At 38.8% G+C, this 12,577-nt stretch overlaps 1 protein-coding gene across 10 annotated transcripts in view; it reads right to left on the reverse strand.

The window, feature by feature from the left end:
• Nucleotides 1-12,577, reverse strand: part of suco (SUN domain containing ossification factor) — a 51,197-nt gene that overhangs the window by 8,205 nt on the left and 30,415 nt on the right. For 6 of the 10 annotated variants that reach the window (XM_084090604.1, XM_084090603.1, XM_084090597.1 and 3 more), the window contains 13 exons: nucleotides 12,340-12,445; nucleotides 11,145-11,272; nucleotides 10,902-10,969; nucleotides 9,512-9,619; nucleotides 9,079-9,184; nucleotides 7,845-7,865; nucleotides 7,509-7,564; nucleotides 6,064-6,155; nucleotides 5,668-5,748; nucleotides 3,768-3,851; nucleotides 2,318-2,408; nucleotides 241-1,464; nucleotides 75-162 (listed from right to left, as the gene is read on the reverse strand). In XM_084090604.1, coding sequence (XP_083946730.1) covers nucleotides 75-162; nucleotides 241-1,464; nucleotides 2,318-2,408; nucleotides 3,768-3,851; nucleotides 5,668-5,748; nucleotides 6,064-6,155; nucleotides 7,509-7,564; nucleotides 7,845-7,865; nucleotides 9,079-9,184; nucleotides 9,512-9,619; nucleotides 10,902-10,969; nucleotides 11,145-11,272; nucleotides 12,340-12,445 — 2,253 coding nt within the window. The remainder of the gene's footprint in view (nucleotides 1-74; nucleotides 163-240; nucleotides 1,465-2,317; nucleotides 2,409-3,767; nucleotides 3,852-5,667; nucleotides 5,749-6,063; nucleotides 6,156-7,508; nucleotides 7,565-7,844; nucleotides 7,866-9,078; nucleotides 9,185-9,511; nucleotides 9,620-10,901; nucleotides 10,970-11,144; nucleotides 11,273-12,339; nucleotides 12,446-12,577) is intronic. The other 4 variants (XM_084090600.1, XM_084090599.1, XM_084090602.1 and 1 more) reach the window with 3 other exon arrangements.

Raw genomic sequence — 12,577 nt, forward strand, 5'->3', positions numbered from 1 at the left:
TTAAAATAGGATATTTTATTTAAGTATCAAAATAATTTTTGGAGTTTAAACTGCTAATGTTCGGTGTGACTGACCTGCTCTTCTGCAATTCTGGAGGTGTTCTGCAGTTTGATGATGGTCTTGTTGAAAGCCCGCTGCATCTCCTCCATCTGTTTGCGATACCTGAGTGACAGCAGAACAGAATAATAAGAACATGTTTCCCACTATCATCATTTTAAGTTTGTCAGCGTGTGTGTGTACCTCTGGCTAAGCTCCTCCAGGTATCTGCTGCTGAGGGACATGTTCATCTCCAGTGCTTTAATTCTGTTATTCAATCTCATGAACACTGATTCCTTCTGGTTAGATCCATGCACCTGATTCCCATTTCCATTCCCATGTCCCATTTCCACCGAATGCTGCTGCTCTGCATAAAAGTCTCCGGCGGTGCGGTGCGGGAGCAGAATGTCATCTACCGTCTCCTCTTGTTGAGACAGAAGGGCTTCGGAAAGCTCGGGTTGGGAGGCCACAGCACTGTGGTGAGGGTCTTCAACCCCTGTGGCCCTGCCGTTATCTGAGGCCTCTGGAAGCGGGATGGGAACTTCGGTAGGAGGCGGGATGTCAGCGGGGCGGGTGTGGGTAAGCAAAGGCTGAACTGTCTGCTCTTTGGTGGGGACGGGGAGCTCCAGTATGGGAGGGTCCGTCTCTGGGCTGCTGGTTTCAGTGGTGGTGGAGGAGAGCATAGAGGAGGTGGGAGACTGGACGCTACTGCAGATGCTCACGCTAGCGCGGGTCTCTGGGATGTCCACCAGGTACTGCGGACGCTGGTCCAGGGGCTGTCCCACAGGAAGGGACTCGGGAATGTTTTGGGTGGGGGTGTCGGAGAAGCTGTGTGGGGGAAGAGTGGAGGTGCGGCTGGGCTCCAAGATGATGGTTTCAGGTGGGAGCTCCTGCTCGCTCACTGCAGATTCCCCACTGGAGGACTGAGGCGGAGCAGACACCGTTTCAGTGGGGGAAATCCTTTCGGTTTGTGTCTGAGAGGGCCGCTCTGCTTCTGGAAGTTTTTCAGAGGGCGCAGGGGGCTCTTGGGTTGGGGTGGTGGCAGAGAGGGACTGCTGAGGGGCAGTTTGAGTGTCTGTGTCAGTGTGTGTGTGCTGTGTTTTGTGGCGGCGGTCTCTACGCTGACGCTGTAGTGCTAAAGCTGCCGAACAGTAGCAGTAGAAGTGTTCGTGCAAAGACGCCAAGCAGGACAAAGTCGAGAGGTGGCCGCAATATGTGGCGCTCTCTGTCTCCCATAATTCCACTAGTCTTTTCTCCTCCTCTTGCTCCTCCTCCAGCAAGGTCACCGTTGGCTGGGTGACCTCTTCATCCTCCTCGATGAGGATGACGATACGGCTCTCCTCAGGGGGAGGTTCTGAAGGAGCATCAGGAACAGGATCCTCTGAGTCCTCCTTCACTAGAGTGGGATCCAACTCAAGAATATCCAGCCTGGGGGTACAAAGAGTCAGAATGTTTTTACTCAAATCGCTTGTTTAATTTTATCCAATGTTGCACAATGTTTGTTTCTTAGTTATGAGCACAACCACACAGAATCTGAGCACGGTGAACTTTTTTTTCTTTCTTCCAAGGAATAATTCGCCCAAAGATGAAAATTCCATCATTTGATCAGAAGAAAGAAAATCATACCGGATTATAACTACATTACTAACTGTGGAACATAAAAGAAGAAATTCTATGACACTGACCAGGAATAGCAATGATGGGGGACAAAATCTGTAAAGCTTGAAAAAATACGAATAAAAGCCAGGGTTATTGTTAACTAAAACTATTTAAAATTTAAAATTTTAAAATAACGAAATTCGTCCACATTCACTCAAAATATAATTACTATAAATATTAATAAAAAAACGTGATGTACTAATGATGTTTACTCAAGTGAGTAGCTAGCTGTTGCAACCAGATCAACTGAACACTGACAAGATTTGACTTTTGAGAAATGATTCTTTTAACCCTAATCAAACATTGCTATTTTGAAAGGGTGAGTAAAAGGGTACAGAACTTGAATTTTTCCGTGAATTCAATTTGATTATGCTTTCAGCTACCAACAAGATTGCAGTATCCCAAACTCCATTTAGCAGATTGAATCTGGGCCTGATTATGAGGCAGCTACAGTTCATTAGAGTTTTATAAGCTTGAACTGTATTAGAAAAAGGACTCAGTGGTTGACTTGGTATGTGTGCAAACATTTCAAACCAGTCTGTGCTGGAATACGCTGACTAGGGGTGTGTAAGAGAGAGAGCGAGAGAGCGAGAGAAAGTGAGCGTGTGTGAATGAGACTCACGTAGCGGGCTGTTCAGTGGGGGTGGGATCTGGCTTGAGAGTGGTTTCTGTTGACTCCTGGGTGACGTTTTCTGTCCCAGAGGAAACGTTTCCTGAGCGAGATGAGAGAAAGAACAGATTTTGACAGTGAGAAAAGGAAAAGGAGAATGTGAATATCCACACTGCCCAACCTCAACACAAAGAGGGCCATTGTTCAGAGAAAAGTATCCAAGATTAAACACACAAATACAAATGTGCCCTTAACTAAAAACAGGTGATGATCTCTGAAAGTTTGAAATTATATAATGCTTGGCATGGATTAAACGTATCTGGAACAACAAGGACATCTAAAACAAAACACGCCAGAGACAGCTTTGGAATAGCAGGCATTTTATGAATTCTTGTCAATCCTTATAAAGAATTAGTAAGATTACCTTATCTAGAAAATTTGTGTAAAAAACATTAAGTTACCTTCTAACTTGTAAGTTTATATATATAAAAAACAACTCTGACATATGCCACAAAGGGTGTCGAAACCATCTAGCCTGGCTCATGAATATTAATTAGGTGATGTAATATTCGCCCAGTAGTTATAACTAATTTGCTGAAAGCCAGGGATGCTAATCATATTTAGATTAAGTTGTTTTATGTAGCTGAAAACATATGTGTGTGTGCTGCAATGCAGGCAAGCAAAACAAAGCTCTTATGAGGATCACTGACCAGAAAGTAACTTCTAAATTATAATGGTTGCGATGCACATGGATGCCAAAATATTCAGGGAACTTTTTCTGAAAAGACTAAACCTGCCGGTATGTGTAAGTAAAAGTCCATTCATTTTATTGGTATAAATTTGGTCAGGTGAATAAATTGTGTACAGATCTTATTTGTTGCTGTCAATAAATCGTATTATGTATTATATTGGCTATCGACCACTCTACGGTCTAGATATTGGTATTGGCTTTTTAAAAACTCAAGCACAATCTAACAGTTAAAAAATAACAGCCCATAGCATGCTTTCCTTTTACAAACTTAGTATAAACTTTCAGCCATCCACTCGACTGTAATCTCTCAAGGGACATTGTAAAAATATCTCGTAAAACAGTCTTTTCTCTTTTAGACGGTTTATGGTCATGATACAGCGCAGCAGAGTGTTTTTTAACTTCACGTCCGCATTTAGGAAAGCCACATGCGTGTTTGAACAGCATTTTGTAGCAGCTCTCTCTGGGCACGCACACACACGCACACACACCCTGGGAGAGTCTGATGCTGGCAAGCGCAGCTACAGAAGCCATCAAAGACGTGCTTTCACTGCCAGGCCTCACAGTTTCAGCACTGTTGGCATGGTGACAGCCCTCACCAGTCACAAACAGCTGCCAAGCAAAGAGGAGCAAATAAGTGCAGTAATTTCTCCCGACAAACTCAGGACAGGGCATTTTTAATAGCCAAGCGCAAGGCAGAGATCAGGGCCGTACCTTCCATTTCAGCTCCGTCCTCCAGCTCTGGTTTCCCTCCTAGCACATTTGCTGCAATGTTGTTTACCATGTTCAGGATGGCGTCTAAAAAGAAAAACAATCCAGAGAAAAATAACTAAGAATATAACATTTATATGTATGCAACTGGGGCAGCACACAAACTGAATGTTATTCTGCATTCAGAAAAGCAAAATAAGGCTCTTAAAAACTAATGATAATCGCCCAAAAGTGATGATCTTTTGAATTATTGAGGAAGTAGGAAGTCTGCATGTCAGTATGTTTATTGTGAGGTAGAACATGTCAATTTATTATTTTGGTTATAATGTCATTTGGTCTTATTTATTATTATCAATAAATTGTGTCACACATTATAATGTTGTGTTATAATGTTAATTGAATGAACGAGTTACTGCTGTCATGAGAACATTAACCGCATTAAACATTTAATTAATTGCATGTGCTAGTGTTATTTATATACTATTACAGTATTTATTCATATTTTGAATTAGATTCAATTTTGTAACTATGTGCTTTTGTCATTTCTTCATTTCTATTTCTATTTTCAGTTAAAATAAAAGAACTTCAACTGAAACTTTTTATTGTGGCCAAGAAGACATTTCTTATTTTCTAAGTTTTAATTCTAAGTTTCTAAGTGTCTAATTTTCTAATATTCATATTTTATTTCAGCTTATTTTCAATTAACGAAAACTTATTTTTCATATTTTTAGTTAACAACTTTGATCTAAAAAATATATATCTAAACGTTTAATTTACATATTGCTCCATGCTTAGCCAATTAAACAGGAAACTGGTTCATCAAGTATGTGTGTGTGTGTGTGTGTGTGTGTGCTTGGAAGGAAAGGAGGAGCAATTTTTGACAAGACAAACTCTATTGGATATTGAAAACACAAGTTTTACAAGAACTTGGAACTGAGGCAGGGGGCAGACAATTTCCTTGAATGCTAAAGTTAGAACAGGTTTAGAAGCTTTGAGTAAACTGGAATATGATCAACTGGGATTGATGTGAGGAAAGTGGGATCCTCACATGTTTCAACAATTATTATGTCAATATTTTTAACCACTTCTGGTCATAGTATAGCTTTGGTTAATTTAAATCAGTGTTTCTCAACCGATTGGAGTGTGTAGTCAAATAAACGAGACTTAGTTTGAAAGATATGTGTGAAAGCTGTTGACTCTTCTTTCAGACACAGTTTTTTGCAAGTCCCTGACAAAAACATGTTGCCCTGATTCAGCGTCTATGGTCAGGAGACATGCTGTCAGGCTATATGTCAGTGTCATTATTCTGGTGTTTTTTTCGTAACTTTCGTAAACATCCCTCACATCAGATCGAACTTTGCTGTCCTGTCAGACATTATACTGTGATCTTAAATTGTGTGCATGTGTACGGCAGCGCACGCTGTATATCACTTCACTATAAAGAGCTAATGAAATTAAGAGCATGCAATGTCGTAGTTACATTGTCAATTAGTAAGTCATTAAATTATCAAAGAGTACCAATAAATTACGCAACTGGTACGTTGTGTGTTAGCTGGGAAGGATTCGTATGCAGGTATGCTGTTCAATCTGTTCATCAGGATTAGTGTCCATATGTTTTATCAACAGTTCATGTTAGTATTGTGTAACTATTTTTGATGACTGTGGTGGCTCAAGAAAAAATAGTCTGGGACTGCTATTTAACAGCCTTAACATTATTCATCAGTGTTAGTGATACAATGATACAAAAGTGACACTATAGTCATACAATTTGGGTGTTTGTTAAGTAAAGTGGGACAGTATTTGTGTGTGCCAACCATTTTTGAGAAATAAATTAGCTTAGTTTAATGACCATGGGAAAATGTGGGTCAAAAGCACTAGGAGAATATGGAGGAACAGGTCATACTTGTGGCAGAGCCCAGCAGATTCTTTGATGCCTTGTCCTCTGACGGCATGTAGCCGGGTGGGTAATCTGCAAAAAAGAAATCTGGAATTAAGACAACAGCATTAGTCAATGGACACACAGAACAACTGGGAAAGAGAAAACAGACAAATATAGTCTTCTGCCTAATTTAAATAATTAAATTCTGCCGTACAGTAGTGCATCTTACCGAATGAAAGTATTATTTACTATTCTATTACAGGACAAACGTTATGCCAAATTCAATAAATGTCAATGTATTGAAGTTTAAGCATCACGTCGCACTGCTTGTTCAGTACTGTACACATTTGTCACCCATGTCATTTATCAAAATTTGCACTTATGTTTTCTGTGAGCAAGAATTCAGAGAAATGATCTCACCATAGTCTTCATCCAGATACTCGGTTCTCTCTGAGGTGTACTGAGAGTCGGCTATCTCGTCATACTCTTCCACCATACTGGTGCCAAACACCCTGATATACACAATGATACACACAAGAAACACAAAGATCAGATACTTGGAAGTCTAACAATGAAAAATAAGATAAAAACAGCATATGAGGGGAGTCGTAAACACTTAATTTATAAAAATGACAAAGTGTTCCTGCATTATCTTAAAGAACACAGCCTCAGTACAGATAAGAGAAAGTCAGGCCTCAAAATGAGAAATATTAACGTAAAGCCCACTGTGATCATCAGTACAACTTATCTCTGCCTTCTACAAAACAACTGTAATCACTCTGCCCTTTGCCCAGGTTAGTGGGGGTCTTTTAAAGCCATGTTTTATTTCCTGTTCTATTCTACGTGCAGAGGATGTAATTGCAGTGGAAGAAAAATAAAGACAGATATTCAGTGAAATGACCAGTCTCAGAAAATAGGGAAGTAGGAGTTTGGAATAAAAGTTATGCCGTAGATTTGTACGCACCCACAAGGGTTGCCACATGATCTGTATCATGTGGCTTGTAAAATAACACCATTATCAGAAAGTAGCTTCAGTTAAGCTCAGAACTCTAACAAAAATTTTAGTACAAGTACAGAACGAGGTCATTTAAAAAGGACTTTTATTTTTTCCTTTCTATCTGGCCGTAGAGTTTGGCTTGCCTCTCACAGTATATACAGTCATTTTCTTTCATTTTCAGTGGGAGAGTATGTCTCTCATAGAGTGCAGCCAGACCAGCCCCTTTATGGGCCTCCAACCAAGACTAAATCTCCTGCCAATGCAAACGGACCTGAGAGGAGCCCGAAGCAAAACAGAGATCTACTCAACTCAAGAACTTTGCCTTTTAAATCCCTTATAAAGCCATGTGTCCTTTCTTAGAGTCAATGAAATTTAAAGGCCAATGCAAGTACAGGTTCGTAAAATCAGAATCGACCTGTTTCTCAATACAAAATACCACTACTGCGCAGGATGCTTTGGTTAGAGAAATGGTTTGACTGTTATCAAGTCGCTTTCTTAAAATTCCAGGAAAAAAACTCTTTTGTATAACTATTTGATGTGCAGGTTTTAATATTTTTCTATCAAAACAAAGAAAAAAAAGTCACATCATGACACATACCAAAACATTCCCCACACACACACAATCTTACATGCAAGTACGCAAACACTGTGAGCCTGTTGTACATATACTACTGTTCAAAAGTATTATGAATGAAATTAATACTTTTATTTCAGCAAATTTTAAATTGATCAAAAGTGACACTGAATACATTTATAATATTACAAAAGATGTCTTAAAACTTTCTATTAGGGGTGTGACGATACACTTAGCTCACGAGATGATACACAATATACAGTACTGGAATTAATTCACATTAATTCAACACACCTGATCAGGCTGAGTGGACAGAAGTGTTCAGAGCCGAAATGGGACAGCAGCTCAACCTACAAAAAATATAAAAAGACAAGCACGCTCAAACATGGTCATGAAACAAAACCAAACTTCAGTTCAACTGAATCTAACATTGTCCAATGTCCCAATAACGTCCAACAAAATATAGTACAAATGAAGTGCTGGAGAATTTGCAAAGCACGATTTTTCCCTTGTAAGTGTGAGAAAAGATGTGTATTTGTGTTTAAGAAATTGTCACTGTCATGCATTACTCTACGTGAGTCCTGCCACCCAAAGCAGCACTGACAGGATCTAAGAGAAAAGAACGCTAACCTTGATGTATTTGATGAACATCTGATGCAGGAGAAGACAGGAGAGAGCGGAAACAAAGAAAAACAGAGAGGAAGATCAGTTTAAAAGACTTGATTCATGCTGTAGCAAGTCGAGCATTTTGAACTGTTCTTGTTTGTTCTGCTTTCATAACTTGAGCAGCGGTACCAATCGCAGGAGAGAGGGCTGGCTGAGAGAAAGACTGCAATTAGAACCACAAAGTGGGAAAAAGAGCAGAGGACAACAAGTAAACGTAAAAAACAAAAAGGAAAACATTCAAATAATAAACTACACAAGAGTCGAGCAGAACATGACAGAACAGGTTTAGGGCAGCTCAATGACAAAGCACCATGGGATTTCACTCTTAGATCACTGGTACTTCTTGACATGTTACAGCAGATAATTATATGATCATCCAAGAACTAAATAAATCAGATTGAGTGAAAAGAAAAATAAAGATTAAAACTAAACAGCAAAGCACAGCAGTAAGCAAGAGGCACTGGAGTTCATTAAAAAAAATAAAAAAGCATAAAAATTAGGGATGAATCTGTATCCCAGCTTTGTTTAATTAAATACTTTGTATACGCCATACACACACGCACACACACGCACGCATTTATACACTGATAAAGACACACCGACCTTAAAATGCAAATCTACAACAAGTCATGAACGTGTAACAACCCAGATTTGATCTGAACAGTACAGTCATGAGACCAAGGCCTGAGGGAAGGGCACGACTTCTCTCAAATGACTAAACTGTCCCCCCTTGCCCTGCCTCTTATTCACCTTAAAAACACACTTTGTTCATGTAATTCCATGTTATTTAGATCATAGGTGAAATAGCAATCATGTGTGTGATCCATTTAAAGATGTTCATGATTCAAATGGTTACAGTATCACATCAGTACACAGATCTGTGACTTCATGCTTTATTCTATTTATTAAATAAATAGTTTCATCATTTTTATCTTAAATGTGTTACTTATGGAAAAATAGGAATCACTTTTCTCATCCTTCCCATTAAGTGTTTAGACATAACTAACTAAAAGCAGATGTGCTACCAATTTAACTACATTTATCAGGAACGTGATGATACCTCAGACTCTGTCGCTCAACACTGTACTGTGGGCGGAGCCTTGCAACAAAATGAGCAGAAGAAATAAGGAAACAAGCCCTCCTATTTTACAATCAAGTAGCTTTGTGAAGATTGATTCATTGGAGCACATCCTTTTACCTTGACATATTTGGCATAGAGTTGCTCATCCAGAGGGAAGCTCTGCACTGTGCGTTCATCACGGGCGTGAAAGGTGCCTAGCTTGATCCACTTATTGGTCGGATACCTTAAGTCAAGAAAAGTTGAAAAGTTGGTGTTTATGTAACACAGTCTCCCAACCAGGCAAATTGTGATAAGATTTCAGCAACAAAGCAATTTGTCTGTCCACACTGAATGGGAAAACGTGATGTGACAAAATCACAACCAACCACAAATTACTCAATGTTTAATGTGAGGCAGGATTTTAAACAAATTACATATCACTGTAATTAACGAAATGCGCTGCAGTTTACCAGAATAAAAACTCGCATCCACATTGGAAAGCGAAGTCCACGCATCAGATTATGCCTGTTAGGAATCTGAATACTACGTATGTCTGTGTCAGTGATGTTACCTGTCACTTATGGACACAAGGAAATCTTTCGGCGTAGATGAGAACAGCTCAAAGTTTGCTATGTCCAGCTGCTTCACTTGGATTGGCTCACAGAGCTCAATTACAAACCTGCATTGGGAGATTGAAAGATGAAACAGGACGAGACGAGATTAATAATCAGTTTGACAGCAACAATATATAAATTTGTTATATATTTTATATATGTAAATTTGTATATTTTATGTGTATTTTATATTTAATGTATATTTTAAGTTCTATGTCTGATCATTTATTTTTCAAGGTTTTTAAATCACCTCTTTTGCTGAAACTAGTTCCTTTTAGATGTTCTTACATTGCAACAAATTAACTTTCTAGTATTAATATTACATCCAATTAAGGGTGCATGGTAATAGTTAACACGGTAACTGATAATCAATATTTTTTGACTCGCAATTATTAAATCACAATTGTTCTGATTTGAGAAATTTATTTTTTACATTTAAAATAAAATGTATTTATTTATTTGCACTTTCATGTAAGCAAAAATCAAGAAAATATATAGGGGTTTATTTTATTACACATTATGAAAACAGGTGAAACAAGAAGCTTCTCTCAAAAGCTAAATCAGTGAAATCCAAATATTAATTACAGTAATTCCAAATAATTTTAACGTTTTTCTATTTAAACAACAAAAAAGCAAATTGAAGCAAATATGTTGCATAAGTGCATTTATTCAGCAACCACAATAGCAAGAATATAGTCGAGATTCATGTTTGGATTACAGTTCACCACTAAGAAGGTTTGCTTGCAGATTTAGTCACAATAAACCGCACAAGCGGCCACGTGAAGGAACACTGACTAGCTGCGTTAGTTTATCTAAATGGAGATCACTACAGATGCTCAACTCGCCGTTTTCAGATAATTAGCGCTTTATTTGCAGTGCAGAGAGAGATGCCAGGTTTGTAAGATTAATTAAAACACTTGGGAGAAAATTTATCCATTTAAGAGAAAAGAGGGATTTAAGCTCTTGACATCTGGCAACCCCAATCATGAAACCTGGAGCTTGTTACAAATATAACGGATACGTCAAATGGAGAAAAAAAAATTCAGGATAAATAGATTATGCTTAATCAAGAGACATAAATCATAAGCAAATTAAAATATGATTAATTATACAGTACGCATCTAATTAATTCAATTAATGTAATCCTAAAAATAGAATCATTAGCAAATGTGGTTTAAAACCGATGGAGATTAGCGTCTCTCACCACGGGACATGTCAACATAATAATAGCATTTTATGTCAATTACCATTTACACAATAGGAAAAAAAGACACTTTAAAACATTTTTCTTCATTGCCTCTGAGCAGCTGCTGCAGTCCGTTTCTCTCTTTATCTGCAGTGACTCACCAGATCTTGGTACTGCAGGGGTTCAGCATGTACAGATCCATATTCTCCATCAGAATAGCAGATGTGCTCTGAAAACACAATACACAAAGACACACATATGTAAGACAATTGCTGATCTAGAGCTGATCAATAACATCCCAGATGCAGGAACAACAACAACAAGATATTAAATGATTGTCCTATTTAAATCCATCCATCTGTCTATCTGCCCTATATGCTGTTTTGCTGCCTCTTGTGCTGTACCTTGGCCTCATTGTTCGCCGAGAGGATTTTGGCCCCACATTCGACAGAAGCGTAGTTATTCTTGAAATTCTTTTGAACCTTTTTGACTGGATGAGGGCTTCCATTTGATGAAGTGTGCAGAGACTGACCTGAAACCAACAAAACAGGTTACATATAGGTCATCTGTCAAATACTTTATCCCATGGATCAGGTTGGTTTAGTATGAGCATTACATGCAAAGTGCAGGTGGGTGTGTTTATCTGTCAATTACGGTCTGAAAACAAAAGAACGACTTATCTTGCTGTGTGCATAGTATGCATGTACATATTCACTATCTTTAACAGAAAACTGTTGGATTTTAACTACCAATAACCTCTGTCACAGCCTAAAGGTGACGACCTTTAGGAAAAGAAGCTATTCATTAACATTGTGTTGATTACAGCTTGAAAAAACAACCTGAAAAGGCAACCTAAACGTGTCTTTGTAGCTGTGCACCCCACTGACTGAAAACAGAGACAATAATTTAGTTTTCAAAATTTGATTTAACAAATTTGTTTTGAGAATGTAGTAGGTCAAGCAGCCCCAATCCAGATCCACAGTATTAAGGAAACTGATTGAATTTGTGTTATTTATACCGGCTGCATAAGCCTCGCTTGAACTCAACTTCTATGGACCTGGAGCGAGTTCTCTTTGAGAGCTCTCTAGTTTTATTGGCTGCACTGCATCCGCTAAGCAATGATGATAAGGGTCAATTAACATACTGTTAAGCTAGTGGCTGTTAATTTGTTAACTTTGCTTTCTGAATCAGCTGGGAAAACCCAGATTCTCCAAAGCAAGGGTTAAACTGCACAGACGGCCGTGAGCATGAACATCAAGTTTTGTTACTGTTGTTTTGCGGTGTACTGAAGCAATCCATTACAGCAGCTTATACATGTGCATACTGGGTTACGCAACATTCACTGTGCACACGGTTTCCGCCACTGAACTGACAAATATGAGCAAGCATTTGTAAAACTATTTACAGAGGAAACAAGAATGGAATTCATGATGAAAAGAGAGGGACTGCTCTGTGAAACCAAGCAGAAGTGGGTCCTAATGGAAGTGCGTGTAAGTGTGTACTGATGCAGAAGAAACACGGGGACAGCCTCGCATGCAACGATTCTCTGATGAACACGCAGCTCTGTGAGCATGCACGTGACTCAATGCCATCTCTTACTTTTCTTCTCCTCTACTTCCATCACTTTCTTCTTCCACTCATCGAAGGTGGGGATGTCTTCTTTACTGGGCACCGGAGGGTCTGTACCTCCCTCATGGTCCACCACCTGCCAAAACAAACCCCAAAAACAACAAACCTCTATTATAGTGACAACTCAGCCGTCCTTAGTCCTTAGGCTAATTTGCAATTTGTTAATTTCTTGTTTTGTATTTCAGCTGCATTATACTGGGTAGATACA

This window comes from Abramis brama (genome assembly GCF_963993115.1).
Source record: "Abramis brama genome assembly, chromosome: 18".
Lineage (NCBI taxonomy): Eukaryota > Metazoa > Chordata > Actinopteri > Cypriniformes > Leuciscidae > Abramis > Abramis brama.